The sequence below is a fragment of the Cupressus sempervirens genome, chromosome 3 (assembly GCF_028749045.1).
Source record: "Cupressus sempervirens isolate cs-2001-9-10 chromosome 3, ASM2874904v1, whole genome shotgun sequence".
Classification (NCBI taxonomy): Eukaryota; Viridiplantae; Streptophyta; class Pinopsida; order Cupressales; family Cupressaceae; genus Cupressus; species Cupressus sempervirens.
Window position 1 is genome coordinate 229,007,818 of NC_143120.1, and position 19,277 is coordinate 229,027,094.

At 33.6% G+C, this 19,277-nt stretch overlaps 1 protein-coding gene across 3 annotated transcripts in view; it reads right to left on the bottom strand.

Annotated features, from left to right (window-relative positions):
• Nucleotides 1–673: 673 nt before the first annotated feature.
• The window catches only part of NQR (ARP protein (REF)), a 297,015-nt gene continuing 278,411 nt past the window's right edge, over nucleotides 674–19,277 (bottom strand). For all 3 annotated transcript variants that reach the window (XM_089819174.1, XM_089819172.1, XM_089819173.1), the window contains 3 exons: nucleotides 4,324–4,410; nucleotides 1,150–1,236; nucleotides 674–989 (listed from right to left, as the gene is read on the bottom strand). In XM_089819174.1, coding sequence (XP_089675300.1) covers nucleotides 939–989; nucleotides 1,150–1,236; nucleotides 4,324–4,410 — 225 coding nt within the window. In that variant the 3' untranslated portion in view covers nucleotides 674–938. The remainder of the gene's footprint in view (nucleotides 990–1,149; nucleotides 1,237–4,323; nucleotides 4,411–19,277) is intronic.

Sequence of the window (19,277 nt, forward strand, 5' to 3'; positions counted from 1 at the left end):
TATACTATAAACACCATTTTAACCATTTACTTGTAAGTACAATATTGTTGATACATTGGCCTTAACTATCCATAGGATCACAATAAAATCAACATAGACATGAAATCATCATGTACTCACATTATTTTCTATTGTTCTATACCTAAAGCCTCAACATCAACAATAATTTCAAAATGAAAAAAGTCAATAGTAGTGTTAGCCTCACCTTCTATACAACTCCTTACATTTATAACATTTGTTCAGTCATTCACTAAGCTTCTCTTAATAATCTGAAATATATTAATATTGAATTCTATTATAACTATTTAGTCTTTTATATACACTTACTAGATTTTTTTCATAATTATTATAGGTATCTTAAATACATTTATTTGAACATCTTAACATTGAATTGCAATATTTAAAAATTGTTTAATAAATATTTATATTATTTACTTAAAAAAATTATATAATTATTATTAAATAATTTTAAAAGAAATGAAATAAATTAATTCTTCTAGATTTTTTATTAAAATATATAAAAATAACTTTCAAATAAATATAAAAAAAAATTCATTAGTTCAAAAGAAATATAAATTTATTAAAATTATTTTATTTGAAATTTTATTAAAAGCTCTAATCGATTGAAAATATAATTAATACTTATAACTGAATTTAACAATTATACTAAATATTTTTATAAGTTTTGTTTATTATATTGAATCATTTTGCATAACAAAATTTTGATAGATTTATGTTGATTTCAAACTATTGTTCTTCAGTATGAAAGTGTCTCATCTATTAATTGGCCAACAAATACTCTTATAGTACTACAAAATCATTTTTAAATAATTATTCAATACATATACTTAATGTGACCGTAGTCTCCATTTTAGCAATGATAAAAACAATTATTTGATGGCACAGCTTATGTACAACAATATTTCAATTTCCCATGCTTACAACCGTGCAATTCCTTGGCCAAAACTTGGATCAATTCGAACAACCACCTAAAGAATGCTCATAGTAGATCAAATAGAGTTAGATCTCATGGTCCGATGCACAAATAATTTCTTTCTAAAGTTTAGCTTAAATCTAATGTAATTGGAAAAGAAAAGCTTGCCTTGCAGTCAGAAATGCATAGAAGAGAATCAGTTATTCCATGCTTACCTTGCCTAGGCTTTGACCAGAGTGAAGGTATTCGACAGCATCTACAACTGATTTCACTCCTAGAAATGGCTTTGGATCTAATGCAACCTGATAAGAGCAAGAAGAAGACAAGTTATAACAGCCACTTACCGCCTTAGAATATTGGGAGGATATCTTCCACTTCTGTACTTGATTGCTTATATCCATATTTGACACAGATCCGGTACATAAACAGTAAGATAAATGATACTTTGAAAAGGCGTATGTTCCCATAACTGCCACCTTGTGCTTGCAAGTGAAAAAAGAAACAATGAGCCGAGCTTTTCTCTAATCGCTAAGCCATAGACATAATGCTCTGGAAAAGTACTGTGCTCATTGATTAATAATTCATATAAAATGGTGGGGGCAGGATGCTTTTCCTTGTAGCATTTCTTGAGTATAACCATCTTCAATTACACTTTCTTAAATGGCTTCTTAGAGCAATAATACACACGCAAATGTTTCAAGAAAGCAATTTCCAAAATAATACCTAAAAACAACAAACTAGCCTTTGGGGAAAATGTTTATATTCAATGGGGGTACAAGAGCACACAAATTGAGATGAGATCATGTGGCTAATAGTTGCTATCTAGAGTGTGATTGGCAACCAGCTTATGGTTGACTGAATATTCTCAACGATTTGTTTAGTCTCCATTGTACCTCAGAACGATTAAAGCTGAACCCAACAAATGGTGGCAAAGGTTTAAATGTTCAGTTCCTAACTGACATTAGATACTGATTTAAAGTGAATAGACATGTTTATTGGACATTGATCATACACTTCTACAATTGATATAAAGATTTATTTATGACAAAATGATAGCATACATACTACGAGAATCACAGATGAAATCAAGATTTTGGGCACAATAATATGCAATGACCCGTTTGTCAAATATATGTGAAACTTGCTTGCCTTACCACACGCTCAATTGATTTGTCATAAGGTAGCAATAGTATATTCTTTCTCATGCTCAGCGTGAGATGTGCTTCTCAGAAATTATTTATACACTGTGATTAGGATCTTAGAAGCCCCATTTTATGAACCATGTGTTCACTAGTCACCAGTCATCCAACCAATTCAAGGTGAACAATGGGATGGATCCCTCAAAGAAACTGGGATAAAGTTGAGCTAAAGAATCATCTTTAAAATAAATTCAAAAGGGTCTCAAATCTCTTCATGACTTATCACTGACAGAATAAATGCTGTGAGAAATGGTGGGAGCAACACACAATGCAAAGGCATACAGTTATAAGCAAATCTGCCAAAATTCCGTTAAGGAAAAGAAGGATTTTCTAGAAAAAAAGCAAGATTTTTGAAGTCTTTTACAAAAACTAAAATCTTCTGAAGAAGCTAGAGCCTTCCACAATGCTAGAACATTCTAGAATTATTGAAATAAAACAGTAAGAATATAAAATCTTCAGAAGGCTAGAAGTTTCTAGAATTTAGAAACCCTCAAAAGTATAAATAAGAGACTGTCCGCTGCAAAGAGCATTACTGTTGTTGCATGCCATTTGATTGGTTATAAATTTATGATAAAAGTTGGAAAAATAAAATTTTCTTTAGCTCTTTCTTTCTGTTTTATGCTTTGATTTGACCTATGGGCAGCAGTTCTATTGTCCGATAAATTTTGGGCCTGTGTTCACAAATCCAAGATGAACTTTGTTTCAAATTTCCTTCTCAGTTACTATTAATTGTAACATATATGAATAAAGGAATGAATATAGTCCATTACTTGTTGCAGAAATAAATCCGTAAAAGATGTTAGGTAAAGGGTCTTCTTGTAAACTGATGGTCACAACAAATTCTTAATTGTTTAATATTTTCATTGTATAATAATATTCTTGCCTCCAACATCAATTCATTGACAAGAGTCAGCTTCCCGGTCCAATATTTTGAAGCCTGTTTATCCTCTATTGTCTTAGTTTTTAAATTGAAAGAATATGTATCCACTGAATTTTTTTATCATAGAGTCCAAAGTCTCAACAATCCATCTGTGTTGTCCTAATATGCGCTTCAGATGCAACCTGTTGATTGCAAATTGTTTTGTTATTCTACATCTAACATTTATTTCAATTATCTTTATATTGGGATAGTGATCCTCTCAAGGTATTTGTTAGTTCGTTTATACAGCAGTGTATTTTGATCTCATCACCAATTTGTTCGACATACTTGATTGTATCACCTTATAATGTTCTCCAAAATAGTTCAGCTCTCACATTACAATCTATTATATCACTAGCTCACATAATACATCCAACCTAGATGATGCATGACTGGTTCTTCATTCCTTTCCATGTAAATCTTGTAATTTATGTACCAAGGAGAGGGGTTCCACCTGTTTTCTGGCGAAATGTGTTGCTTTACTCTTTCGTGGAAGTTTGACATTTCCTAGAAAAGTCTTGGAATAGAAAATCATCTTATTTTTCTTCCTTTTGCTATTGGATTTGTATTTCCTTCATTTGCAAAGGTTTCAAGGTTTTCCTGCTTAATTGTGATGATGCCAATATCAAATTTAGGTTTATATTTCTATCATTTTAAAACTTTATTTCTTGCTTTTTTTGTCATAGAATATTTGTTTCAGCTTCTCCTTCTAGTTCACTCTCAATGTTATATACATATTGTGATCCACTTTTTTCTTGATTTTGAAACAATCGGTTACACCAATATAAATGTTCTCTAGGTCCAAGTTAGTATTTTGCTAAAATGCAAAAGATGACTTTTTCGATGATGCATATCCATATTCATAGGAATCACTAGAGAATATAAGCATTCAAACTAGTTTATAATGGCTGAAGTAAAGGATTAAAAATCTACGCATACTGACCTGTAAGTTCTGCAAAAATACAGAACTGCAAGACTTCTTTAATGAGAAACAAACTGATTCCTTTGAAAATTCACATTTATATGCTACCTACCAGCTTATTCAAAATTTATGATTATATAAATTTGTTTTCAAATATCTCATGCTGTCTACAGTGACTAATAACATTTGTTGAGGGTCACATACAAAATGTCTTCCTTCTAAAAAAGTGCATTGTATGTTATTTTGATTTTCTAATTTACCTTTCAATAACACTATGTTCACTTTCACCACATATTGGAGTACATGTCATGATTCTTATTTGAAAATATCTTATTAGGAAGAAACAAACCTTCAGCTTTTGATCACTATAGAGATTGTAAAGTCTTTCCAAATGTGTACGCCATAAATGACTGTAATGCATAAGGAAAAATCCTGCCTGCAAAAAGTGGAGGATATGAATGTCACCAGAACTGACTGAAATAAATTGCATACTGAAAAAATATACTATAATTGATAAAGATGGCATTAAAATAAATGAAGATAGAAATATTTTATTTCACTCCCTAATGAACTGTCTCAACTTAAAAGTTTTTTTTAAGACATCTGATCAATAATTGCTTCTTTGATACCCGACAAATAAAAAACAAAAGGAAAGAACCGAAACAGAAGATTTTAAATATAAGAGCCAATGAATTGTACAAAAGGATGATGATGTAACAGTGAAAATCACATACACGTGCTTTTTTTCTTATGTTTTAAACCCAAAGTGATCAGACTATCCTTCTACATTACATATTGTGCAAGATGGTGTATTTTTTCCTTTATGCATTAAAATTTGTGCAAGATGGTGTACCTTTTTATGGAAGTTAACTCACTTCAATCCTATCCTTATTCCATCTCCACAAATCTATGTTGCAGGTTTCACCTACAACCTTTCTCATACTCTTATGGGTTCAGTTTGGGACTGGGTCAAGGTTTTGGAGGGCTTTGGGCTCACTTAGGGCCTTAAGTTCCCAGATGGAACACTAAGTAGACCTAGAATCTTCCCAATGGGGGGCTGCAGGCCAGCAGCCCAACAGCCTGGATAATTAAAAAACTAAAATTAGTTGAACTTTTTCAAAACCAAAATCTTTAAAACTTAATGTTGTCCTAAAGTTGAGGGAACTTGATTTGTGCTTCTCCATTTCACAAACACAAGAAAATAAAACAATATTTTTGCCTCCAAGCTGCTATTGTTTTTTTTAAGGTTTTTACATTTTTATTCTAAGGTAAGAGCTTAAAAAAAATAGAAAATTGTACTCCAACAGGGAGAAGAGCTGCACGGTGAATATTTATCTATCAAAGGTGAATGAATCTTGTAGTTTTTCTTAGATTCAAAGAAAACTTCGAAAATTTTTAAGTTATCAATTTTTTTTTCTAAAAGTTCTGAATGTTTTTAAAAACTGTTTATGCATTATAGATGTGTTAAAATACAGTTTTTTAAAGTTGAGTAGTAATTTAGTAATGCTTTTTTGTTTTGTTATGTTTATATGAAATGGATGGTAGTTTTAGTTCAATCACCCCCAATGCAATTTAATTATTTAGATTTGATGAAATGTCACCCAAATGACCATGATTGAACTACCACTTGGAGGTAGGGTTTATGTAACGTCCCCTTCTTATTATTTAGGAATGCTAAAAAAATTATTCCACATCTGTTCTCTTACTATGACAAATTGACGTTTATAAAGCAAGAAATTGAAGATAATTTATGAAATCTGGTCAATATAATAATAGATAATCCAATTCGACTCTTTTATTACAGTGTCTAATTCTAATGCTGCTATGTAATGCAGTGTAAGGTGACACAGTCTTATGCTATATCTGATATAACAACATTACTATGCAAAGATGACAACTGTGTGTATAGGTAATTCTTGCGATCTCTCAAGAAGGTAAATAGCTGCATTCTCCTGGTAAGAGGCTTAATTACTCACAAGGTTGAAGATGCTCTATTGGATGTATTCTTTAATAGTATATAGTTATTGACTGCAGCATATAATTGTTATTTTTGAAGGTTGCTTTTTATCCATGCAATGGATGGTACAATGCTGTTTCTGATATTACAATATATCCCTGCAATTTGGTGCCATCTTGATTGGGCAATTCATGCTTGCAACTTGTAGATAGCCCATATGACTTGCGCTCAATATGAGCAATTCCAATAAGGAATAGAAAAATATTAAACAAAAAGTTTTTGATGCCCTTTTTGAAGGAGTGGTGGATGTCCCTTAAATAAGTCTAGAAGAGACATGAATGAAGAGTTGCATCCCAAAGCCAATCTACACTTCTTTACTAACAAAATTTATTATATATTGTCATCATAATATGTAAAGACTACATTTCCTTAACAATGCCACATAAGAAAAATTTGCATAAAAGATGGTGAAGTTGAATTGAAAAGTCAAACTGGATTACACAAGAGTTGAAACACAAATAATTTCCATTAATTGAAAAATACAATAATAATCAATGTGGTCATATGCCGAAACAATATATGCCAAGGTAATGTCGACTAATGTCAAAACCTGGAATTTTACATCATATGGTCAAAATACATCAAGTAACCGACCATTCTGTCAAGTTTGTTTATAACCATTCATTATGATACATACATAGATTATAGTTTTACATCATTAATATAAATAGAAATGCCTTCGAACTAGAAGTCCGTCTGCAAGCTCTTGCCTCCAAGCCCTCAAAATCGGAATCCATTTGCTAACACGAGACGAGAGTGATGTCTACCTGCCTGCTCCCAGAAACCACTTCCCCCTTTATCTTGCATAATCTCGCTAACTGTATACATCTTATATTATCCCCCTTATACTGAGTCTCACACTCTTTACGTGAAGAAGTTGGGTTCATATCTACTAAACTAAGTGGTGAACCCTCTTAGTTATACCTGAAAAAAGTCCTATGGCTAATGCATGTGTTTTTACTTATAGTGTATTGTTCGATCTCAAACTTATCCACCAACTAGCACTAAAACTAGCGGGAATACTTAGGATTTAATGGTCATGGAATAGTCTAGCTTGTATAGTGGTGGCGCTTCCACTCAGCCAACAACCTTTGCCTATGTTTCTGTGTCCTTTACCTTTGCCCTTGTAACCCATGCTACTTTTTCCTTTGCACTTGCCACTGGCCAAAGTGCTTTTACCACCCAACCACGGAGTGGTTAGCTCTCTTGGATTTCTTCTTGACACGAAGAACTCCTTGACCCTGCCCAAGGACGCTAGCAACTCAGGACGGATGGATCTTGTGCAGCCATGTGACTAATCTACTACGCAATCATATGCCTAAGTAGAAACTAAACATGGATGTAGCAGGGAGGAAAAAATAAAATTATTAACCATGCATCTCAAACATATGCATTCATTTTATCAGCTTAGCCAAGCAATTTAACCAGTTATATTAAAAATAATATAAACTGACAGGATATAATGAAAGAATAACACAACTTTCAATTATCTACCCTTCCCTTTACTGCCCACATTCAACACCCTTCCAAATATAACAACATTTGACACATATATATTGTTATTCACACAAATACAAAGTACAAGAGCAAGTAATTGGACCACTAGAGCTTAACTGTGTGAAAAAAAAAAAAGAAACTAATTTAATCCAACACTGTATCTCACTCTAACAGAAACTTAGGATACTAAACATCAAGATTTAAGTAAATTATCTGAACTGAATACCTGAGCAAACCGTAATTAGGAAAAACACAGACTTCTGGTATAATGTCAAAAATGAATTCATAAAAATAGATTATTTACCACATCAGATAATAAAATAAAATAAAAACTTCTTTAGTCTTACAAGAATATTTCAATCTCTGTTCAATTTTATTTCGCCATTCATACTGTAAGGAGCATCAAAATATTTTAAAAGTAATATAATTTTTTTACATATTTGTTATGGCAAACTATAGTTTTCACAAGACGTACTAATGAAGCTGTTACATAATATAAATAAAAAGAACTAAATACTAGAGCTGGTTCAGTATTTGCCAGAATTACAATCACATGCTATTACGCTTCACTCTAATGAATTGGTAAATACTTTCCATATATTCACAAAATCTTAAGATAACTAGCTTGGTAAGAATAAGGGAAGCTAATTAAGTCTCACGATATTTGCTTCGAACCAAATCTAAATCTTGATATCAAAAAGCTCCAAATATGCATATAATTCTCTATAGCAAAATATCTGTCTTAACAGCCCTTTCTTTTTTAAAAGAAATTTTAACCTTCTTTATTTTAAATCTCCAAGCTAATATGTTTTAAATGTTAAGCATCTAAAATTGATGATTCATATTATTTTTTATTTACTTTCAATTCTGTTTCATCTCCTATAACATGAAAAATGCATTATTTAATTCCCAAAATGATTTGCAAACATTCTTTTTATACGAGACATTATGTTCACTGCTAGTTAAGACCTCTTCTAAAGTTTCAAAACTGAAGCTGGCAGCTTTTGGGTGTATTTGTTGAGGAAAGTAAAAACACCGGTATGTTTTCAAGTCTACGAATAAATAACTAAAAGAAACATATAGCCTTCTGCTATCCAAGACTCAGCACAACAAAAACCATTTATTAAACATTATAAATTTCAAACAATGATTCCCAGAATGAAATTAAAATCTCACACAGCAATCAGTCAAACATAGTCACATGTCGAAAATGTCTCAAAAGATAGGTGGTCATAGGCCAAGTCGTGACATAATATATAATTTATATATTAAAATATACTAATTTGACTTGAAACATTATATTAAAAATTCACAAAATATATATTAATATAACATCACAATATAAACTAAATAAATAATAATAAAGAATTAATAAAGGTAATAAAGTGACGAAGATTAGCAGTCACGACCCAAGGAGAAATAATTGAGACCTTTCACATACCTCACGAAGGAATGTAATGACAATGATACTATTTAAAGAAACTCAACATTGATTAGGACCTACATAAGCCCTTGTCTATTCAGTTGCAATGTCTTTTGTCTTTAGTGGCCAAGCTAGGGATACTATATCTTTTACTTGAACCTTGAACCTTATTGGTTCAAGGTTCATCCCAATTCAGAAAAATAATGCACTTTGAGGAGAGATGGCGGAAATTTGGTGCTAGTCAGGGAATATTCTATCATGTCAACATTTTAAAAAATGATTGCAGAGGGTAATTATTAGAAGTGAAGGCCTTCCTGCGGAAGTGATTGGCTATAAATGAGGTGTCAGATTGATGTCAAATCGGGAGTAAATTAGCATGACTTTTGCAACTTGCAAATCATTCACTTGATTTTCTCCCCTGTATGTAAGTCTCACAACTCATTTCTTAAATTCATAAGTTATTAAGTGTCGGACGAAGAACAACTGCAGAGGTAATAACTGCTTTTCTATCAAGAAGTGTGCTAGAAATAGTACAGTTTTGTTACCCCTTTCTTGCATAGTTAATTGATTGTTTAGGAGGAAGAAGCCGAAGTTTTATTTCTGTTGTGGTAAATTTGATTATGCGAAACTTGTTAAATACTTGCCATGAGGTCCACCTTACCAACCTAGGGTGTATCCTTGCTCTGATTAGCTCGTTGTTTGATTTAGATGATACCTCCTTAGTCGAAGCCGACTTAGGAGAATTCTTAGAAAGAATTAGAAACCTAGTACCTGGCTTGATGTTAGAGAGAATTGTCCAAAATGGGTTGGTAGAGGCAGCTGCATTCCCTTCAATTGCCCCTTGCTCAAAACTGGTTATAGAATGTAGAAACATGTATGATATAGAAAATTTTGTTAATATCGATAGAGAAACCATAATGGCTGCCATGGGTATACCAGAGGACTGGACAATAGGTGCTTCATATTCCTATTTTGCGGTGAAGAAGCAAATTGACAAGAGTATCATTGCATGAAATTGGCTTATTAAGGTACAAAAAGGTGGCTCTCATTTACCAAAGCCCCTAACTAGAGAACACCCCATAACTAAGGTATGAGAGATCGTTATTCTATTGAGTAGACTAAAGGGTAATTCTCATGCATTGTTCTGGAAAGGCTGGGTGTATTTCTTCATCGAGGTGTTGCTCCAAGGGGAGAAATACCTTGATTGGTGTCAAGTTATAGCGGGCAAGATACATGAAGGGCTAACTAATGTGTATGGAAGTGGGGGTTTCTATATGCCTTCCTATTTGTTTTACACACTACCCTCTATAAGGGAAAGATAGAGTTTGCATAATGAGCCCTGGATAGAAGGCATGGAAATTTATGAATACTATCCACATTTGCAAAAACAGAGATATGCTGAGTTTCCTGAGATTTAATGATGTTTTTGCCGGTAGGTTGGTGTATGAATTAGAGAAACGAAAATCATTGTGATTCATCCTATTTAGGTGATTCAACTTGGGCTAGCCGATTTTTGCTGACCTGTTGAATCGTATTGGCAATTTTTGGCCATGAATTGTTGGTTTGCACGATTTCTCTAAAAACTGCCAAATGTTACCTGAAATCGTCCAAAAAATCAGCAATTTGGTAAAAAATCACCAGTTTTTTATGTATGTGATAGATTTATTGTTTATGTTCCTTGTTTATGTATGTTAGGCTTTAGTTTCTATTTAACAATGTTATAGTGTGTTTAAGTTATATTTAATAAAGGGTGCATGAAATAACTTTTAAATCATTTAAATCTCTAAATTTCAAGGGTTTTTTTCACTTTGCTGAATCGTAGCCGATTTGTAGGTGATTCATTGCCAATTCACGAGTCGAGTCCATCTTGTTGATTCTGATCCGATTCCAAGTTTTGGTTCTTTGGTATGAATTGCAAGGTGATGTCAATTGAAGAATGTCATATGAAGCTATGGAATTGGTCAGCGTGTATGCTAGCTACCTTATTCTGTTCAACAGGTGCACTTATATCAGAATCACAGGATTTGAAGGCACACCCTTTAAGCTGCCCAGACATGCCCTAGACAACCATGTGTTGATTGAGGTTAGCAGACAGTTAGTCCACATCATTAAAAGTTTAAAAGAGAAAGGAAAAATAGGAGTAGTCTTCCCTGTTGAACTCAAAAACTACATGGTTAAATCAATATCTGATGCCTTGAACCTAGAATTTGAATTTGAAAGATAGAATCTCCAACCTAATTCAGCTAGGCTCAAGTTCAACAATCAAGGATATGTAGTTGCACATTTGAATGTTGATAAAGCTTTTTATGCATGAACACACTTTGAAGATTATTGGGAAAATTGCAACTGTAAAATCAAGGTCAGGAGGAGATTATGGTATAGAGTCACCCTCAATCAAATAGTCACCATGGAATTACCAATAAATATCTGAGAGGTTGACTCGGAAGACGATGAAGATGTGTTAGGAACTGAGTTTTAGGGAAAAACTTAACAAAAACCAATCTCAGAGATTGATTGGAACAAAAAAGATCATACACTCTATCACAGGTGCCCGCTAGGCAGTGGGAGGGCTTCTGGTTTGATATGATACTTTGAAAAGAGGTCATTCAATGTGATTAGGAGGATTTAGAGGTGGTTGAGAAATCACCGGTTGAAAAAAAATCCGTTGCCTAACTCTGAAGCTGCCCCAATTGAACCCAGAGTCACGCGCTCATTGAGACCTATTTCTCCTGCTAATGAATCTGTTGATATTGCACACACTTCTCTTGTGAAAGCTGAATGTGCCTCACCTAATAAATCGAAGAAAGCTCCTTCCAATTTGCACCCTGTTCATGTGACTCATAGCAGAAATTCTTGTTGATTCAGACCCTATTGGGGAAGACCATGTAGAGATGGATAACCAAGAAGCTGTAGAGACTGCTGTTACGGATACCAGAGATAAAGGGAAAGAACCTGAGAAGGATCCTGAACCTTCACAAACTTTGGTGAACACAAAGTTAATGGACATACAAACACCGCCACCACCAAAGAGTACTTTAGCTACTCCTAATGGTTAGAAGCCTTGATAAAAAAGAAACGAAGTGTGGTTCCCATTTCCATTCCAATTGAAGACACAGTGAGAAAATGTTTTGGTAGGGTATCTAAACCTAAGAAGCTGAAATCAGAGGCAATGATGGAGGTCGATGAAAAGAAAGGGCACTGGGTTGCCGAAATTGCTAGACCTGCTAAGACATAGGAGTTGCTTCAGGAGGTGCTAATGCAAAGCACCAGGAGTCTTGCACTAAAAGGATGATCTCAAGGGCATGGAAAGATGAACAAGATAAGAAGGAATTGAAGTAGGCATTGAGACACCTGGCTGAATACATCAGTGCTTTCTAGTACTCTAGCCCTTTGCTGCTCCCAGAAGCTCCTCAGGCATTTGACCCAAAATATCCTACAAGCCGGAAGCTATTAGATCAAATCCAAAGAAATAAAATAATTATTGTTGCATTTCATGAGTGGTTGGATGTGATCATGAAATAGGGGACTAACCATATCACTAGTTTGACAAAAATCCATGATGAAGCAACAATTGTGGTAAAGGAATAGGAAAATGAAGCCACTGCCTAGGTGATGCAAGTTAGGATGAATTAGGACAAGGCAAAGTCCAGCAATAGCCAATCTCTAATATGGGTTAGGCCACAAGGTAAATAGGCTAGGTTGCATGGGTATGCATATCCACACCTCTAGTACGCGTACCCACATACCCAAGTACTGGGTACTTAGTGGAGAGCATCACAGCTAAAGACCTTGATTAAGATTTCTATTTTTTGTTTCGGTGTTTTGTTTGCATTATCACCTTGTTGTTTATCAAGCTCAAGTTAACATGTAATCAGTTTGAAACTTTGATACAATACTGATTAACAGTAAACTTTATCACTGTTCCAGTCATTAGTTTTTAAAGTCTGCCTTCCATGTATCTAAACATTTGTCATATATTATTATTTCAAACACAATGCAAATCTGAAACCAAAAATAATACATGACATTTGCAAACTTTATCACTGTTATAGTTTTGGAAAAGCATTGTCATGACTCATAATTTCAGATTTTCTATAAATATTAAATCATATTAAAAAAAGGGTTTGACATACCCAAGTACCTCCCATCCCCTATTTTGAAAATAGTTGTACCCGTACCCATACGGGCACCCAAGTACCCAAGTACCCCCTCCCCATGCAACCTTGTAAATAGGTAATGGACTCTCTCTCCAATCTACCTAACTCCTCAAACCCCTTGTTCCTACTCCCACATTCACAACTCCACCTAACTCCAACTTGACTCCTTACATTCCTATCAATCATCACAAGCATGCCCAAGATCTTTTAACACCAACATCACCAAGACATCCCATGAACATATCAGAGGCTTTAAGCTATTCAAGTAACATATATCCAACCATCTTTGAAGTTCCAAGTTTCATTTTAAACACCCACAAGGAGAAAACACAAAACCAATTAACCTTCTTGTCATCCTCATAGACCCATACACAATCATCCATAACTTTTGTTCCTTGTATCCATTTAAAAATTGCTCCAGTCAGAATCTAGAAAATTAGGTTTTTGCTACCATATCCAAAAAGTAAGGAAATCTAAAGGTGGAATTGAGAGATACACCTCTTGTACTAAGACCCATTTTTCAGTAGCTCCATTGGAGAGGGTTTAAAAGCAGTTTTCACTAAAAACAACATAACTTCCACAAAACTTAACAAAAATGTACCAAACCAATTGCATTAGGAAGCTAATTCATTCATTTTTTCAGAAACATAAGCTTATCCTCTGAAAACATTCATTACATGACCGTACATATTATTACAACATGACTGTATTCTGAAAATTGTCATCCATAAAATGTTCATAACTCATTCAATTCTTCACCAAAATAGTCCAAACCAGAATCAAATGAAAGATTCTTGATTAATCTACCATTTAAAATGAATAACACACCACTTCCAGGCTTTACATGGTCCTACAAGACCTGAAAATGGAAGAAAAAACTATTTAGGAACTACAAAACAAGAAATTTGACTCACCAAACTTAAACAAAAAACTTAAACGAAATGTATTCCTTCTTTTCATTCTGATTTGGTACGACCATACATTGATATTTATAACATTTTATTTGATATTTCTTCAATTACCCATGACCTTTCAACTTCCTTTCCCAACCTTGGTGCAATTTGGCAATATTGTAATTTTGCAAGTTTGCACTTTTTCAAACTTTTATGGCATTTTGCACAAATGACTTTGAAACCTTGTGTAGACACATTTAGAACATCACAATGGAATATATATGACCTTTCACAACTTATCTATCCTCTTCATAAATACATTGACAAGATTTGACCATATTGAGCAATAACCCTTACACGGATGTATTTGGACAATTTTGACAACTTCATGCAAATACATTACATATAGATTCAAAATGACTCAAATACATCATAAATGAACTCTTAACTTCCATGTCTTCTTGTACTTTAGGTGCTCCTGCATCACAAGGATAAGGAGAGAATTAAATGGGCGCAAGTCATCTTAACCCTTAACCTCCACATGTTCTTGTACTTTAGGTGCTCTTGCATCGCTAGGATAAGGAGAGAATTAAATGGGTGCAACTCATCTTACATATGAGTGAGGTACAAAGGTATGGGGTCATGAAATTCCTCGCAAAAAAACCTGTGGCAAAACTTGACAACAACATATTGTATGTTGCCAAGAAGAATATTGAATGGCATAGCTCAGTAGTCAAACAAGGCCACGAGGAATCAATGAAATTGCTCAAGGAATTCACAGAGATTGTGCAGAAAGATCTCAAAAGCATAAATATCCAATTCCACAAATTAGACGGGTAGACATTTGAAGTAACAAAGAAAATGGTCAATTCCTTTGAGGAAAAGATAAAATCTATTGCAGAGACAAAAGCCCTACTGGTGGACGAGTTTTCACAGGTTGTCAGGATTGAAGTAATGCTGACGGTGTGCCCAGATCATCTTGAAGTCCATGAAGATAAAGTCACTCAAACGAAAAAGGATGAAGAAAGGAGTAATTCATATTTGGTTTTCTGACTAAATCAATCTTCCTTGTATTCGCTTCCTAATTCTCTTTCAATCTGATGATTATGCTAGAGTGATTGGATGATTGAATGAATTCTTTTGATTTTATTATTTGAGGTATTAGTGAGTGATGATTAAGAGCATGTTGATTAGATGACTGATGAGTGATGATGTAATGAGCTTTGGTTCGATATATTGGTGAATTCAATGTATTCTGATTTTGATTGTTTGTTTTCGTGATTTAATAATTGCTTTTGTGGATTCATGAGTGATGGGAGATCCTTTGATGCTTGGAATGCATTCTCCTTTATATTTATTAGTAAAAGTGTGATGTTCCCATCCCATCCTAACAAGACAACACCACAAAGGACACATATTGCTATTGGCTCAATGCAAAAAAGAGACACTCATATGGAGAAACAAAATTAATTTGATTAGCATTTCATTTGATACAACTTCATAAAGAAAATCAACAGATTTAAAAGACAGTGAGAGATGGAAGCGATATTCATTTTTTTCAGATAAGATCATAATCTTCAGGACTGAAACTTTATTGATTTTCTTTCCTTCCTATTGATGGACATATTTATATAAATGAGCATTGGGCTTATATTTAATCCAGAGCCAAGTATAAATTCTCCAATGTAATGCGCAGAAATGAGTGAATGAAGGCAGTGATTATATTGCAAAGAAGGCAGAGATTAAGTTTGGGAGGAACTAGTTTCAAAGGGTGTGATTCAAGAATGCTGACCAATGTGTTAAAAAAACACACAATCGCTGAGGAGATGGGATTTAAAGAAACCATTTCTCAAAGGGTAAAGCTTAATTAGTTGCAAAGATTTTAGCTTGCAAGAGGTGCAATTACAAAAAGAAAAGTAGTTTAATGTGAAGAAATGTGACACTTCATTTGTGAAGAGATATGTCCTATCAATATCAATAAATAGATATATAAAGAGGATTGTATGAGGAAATGAATAAGATATGAAGATTTTTATATTCTATTCTTACTCTAATCTTTAGTGCTCAAATTAAGCAGCAGAGGACTACACTATGGAACATGTATTTCAAACATGTATATCAGGGAAAGCTTCAAATTGGAACTGATTTCTTTTGTAGATTTCAACCAGGCAAAGCAGATAGGTTGCAAAGCCTCTAGTATGCAGATTTATACCAAGTAATTGCATGATCTTAAAGATGTTGATGTTAATTGTAGCTATGGTCGGGTTATTTCCAATCAACATGGATAGCATAAATGTCATCATTATATTATTATTTTATTAACATTAATTATATTATATATTCTATGTAATTGAAAATATTATTATTATATTAATAATAATTAATATTATCTAATTTTTATATTATATAATTATAATTATGCCATAATGAAAAGTGGTGTGCCTTTGGTCACAGGGCACCACCAACATATAAGTAGGAAGATTGAGTCTTCCTCCACATGATTTTTTGAATAAATACAATATACACTCTAATATTTTAACATGGTATCAGCGCAGGTTCTTCACAAACCTGCGAGTTCAAGACAGATGATTGTCTTTCATGAGTCCAACTGTGAATGGAAAGAATGATTGCAAGATGTTTAATAATGGTATGCCATTGAATTCCAGATGTCAAATAAGCGCCATGGTTTCAGATTTCTTCATTTTGTGACTGTTACCAAATTTATTACAACAATATTTACACGAATTACTAGAAAGCAGACTTGTTAATTCTGTGACCATCAAGTGCTGAAGGGAGTTGTTCTGACATTCATATTTTAGTGGCATACAAAATACCATACTTATTGTAATAAGAAATTTAGTTTGTATATACTATATACTACTGGTATCTATCATGGATTACTCTGGTGATAGAGATTAATATATGAAGCTAACTCGGGTGATAGAGATTAATATATGAATATTATTTGCAAGATATTGAAGAATAGAAGCATTTGATATTGAAGAATTCCTATCCATCTCTTACTTTCACAAGCCTTAGTAAATATAAGATGCAGAGAGCTTCCGTAATATTGCACAATGCTCATAATTTGATAGCATACTTTGCATTGGTAATGGAAGGTTATGTGCTATGCTGAATCAATATCCTTGGAATTAGAATCACGAACAAGCATATACAAGAAATAAAATCAAAAAAATAATATTGAGCCTACACATATAGTCATGGAAGCTAGCAATGCAACTTCCACGTTTCCTAGTCAATTTAATTAAGGAGACAGATATTAAGAATATGGCTCATTTGACAAGCAAGGATAGGCTTTTGGAGAGAATATGTTTTTGTTGAATGCGTGAAGAACTTCATCTTGTTTGACATGATAATGACTGCTTTCATAATGAACTACTCAGTTATTCTGAAGAGGAAAGAAAAGAGACATATTTAGATTACTCGTGGTTGATCCGAAAATAAGGCTAAGTAGCCATGAAAAGTACAACAAATGTCATAAAGGTGTCCACCAGATGAGCACTCATATCGGTACCCAAATTGAGTAGACAGACAATAACTACAGAGGAAGTTTAAAAATTAATAAGAATTTTGTCATATATGAAGAAGACTGGTATAAAAATCCATGGTAAACAATATAATGTGTAAGATATATTTGAAAGTTTCATGCAAATAATGTCTTCCAAATCATTGAAACATAATTTTTGGTTTTTTTTTTATATGTGGAGAATAATATTTCAATCCAAAAATTAGTAACCATGTGTGCTTACAGACAACTTTTAGAATCTTCATCAAAAATATTAATCTTCCAGGAAGATAGTGCCAACAGCTAGCTGCAAGGATAAATGCCATGTTTACTATAGGGAAAGTTTCAACTGACCTCGACTTAAATATAAGTTTTTCTCAAAATATGCAGCTACGGCTTGAAACCTTAAACAGCGATCTAGGGAAACTGATGCGATATTCAGGAAGAGATGTATAGTAATCTATAACAATGTCGTCATAGAATCCATGTTATGTCGCTGAGAGAAAGAATTCTCTATACTGGAAAACTCACACCAAGATTTATGCATTCAGTTTTGTAAATGCTGCGATCAGAATGAGAAGTCTCAGCTGGGAAAATCAACATCCGTCCATTTTTATTTTCCTGACAATGCACTATAGCGCTGTAAATTGCACCTCATGTAATTTATCATTACATGATACCACGCTATAAAGATTCACATGCTTGTGGACAGGACTGGAGAAGACAACAGCTTTGTGCTCGATGGTGGTTATCAGAACTCGTCAAATTTGTTTATAAGGTGCTACAGATGGAACTTGGGAGCATAGGACAGTGTGTGGTATTGTGTCAGCTGAAGAGACAAAGTTGGTGTTGTTTCATTCCTTGATGACCATCTACATTCAAACTTTGATCATCAGGATCTAAGGGCCTTGCGATTGGTTAGAATGCTTTGAGTAATGATACGTGGTACCTTACAGTATATGCAATAGAGAATAAAATTACATTGTTACACTTCCTGGCAAATTATCTGGCGGGCATTTGTATGTTAGAAGTAATAGCCTACGACAGATGTACAAAATAACAAAAACTACCCTCAAGCTGAATTCTGGATTGACTTATTGTGTCTCTATTGAGTTGGATGCAATTGTTTAACAAAATGGCATTAAAGGTTTGGTTGAATCTAGTAAGGAATTTTATAGTGGTCATGGACTGCTGAAGACGATGCTCAGAATATGAAGGAAATTGAAATTGTCTTTAGATGATAACAGTGGGAAATTTCAGATTATGTCATCAGAAGTAGAAGATGGGGATAATGTAGCATCTTCCCTAACTGAGCAATGCTGATTTCCCTGACACTGTGTATTGAAGGATTAGAAGAGTTCACCCTCTTTGTAAATAATGAGAATCCAAATGAGAAAATTGATCCTTCTATAATGGCCCATCAAATAATATTCAAAATGATGTTCCCATCACCATGGAAGCAATATAAACTGAGCACATCTTTTGAGTGAAAAGGTCATACTGTAGATGCCAGTTTGATAGTTTCTTACAGCTTTAAAGTTCATGGAACAACAATTAAATTACAAAGAGAGGAAGAGACTTCTAAACCTTCTTTGGATGTTAAGTCATCACAAGATGCCCCTCCATGTTATCTTCAAGTTAAGGCACTACAGAAAGAAGCATTGGTATGACTGTTTTGGATAGGGACTTCATCTCTGCAGCAACACTTCAAAACATTGTAGGGGAACATAATGACCTGAGATGGGCTGCAGTTAAAATTGCTTCAAGATCAATTAAAGATAAATACAATA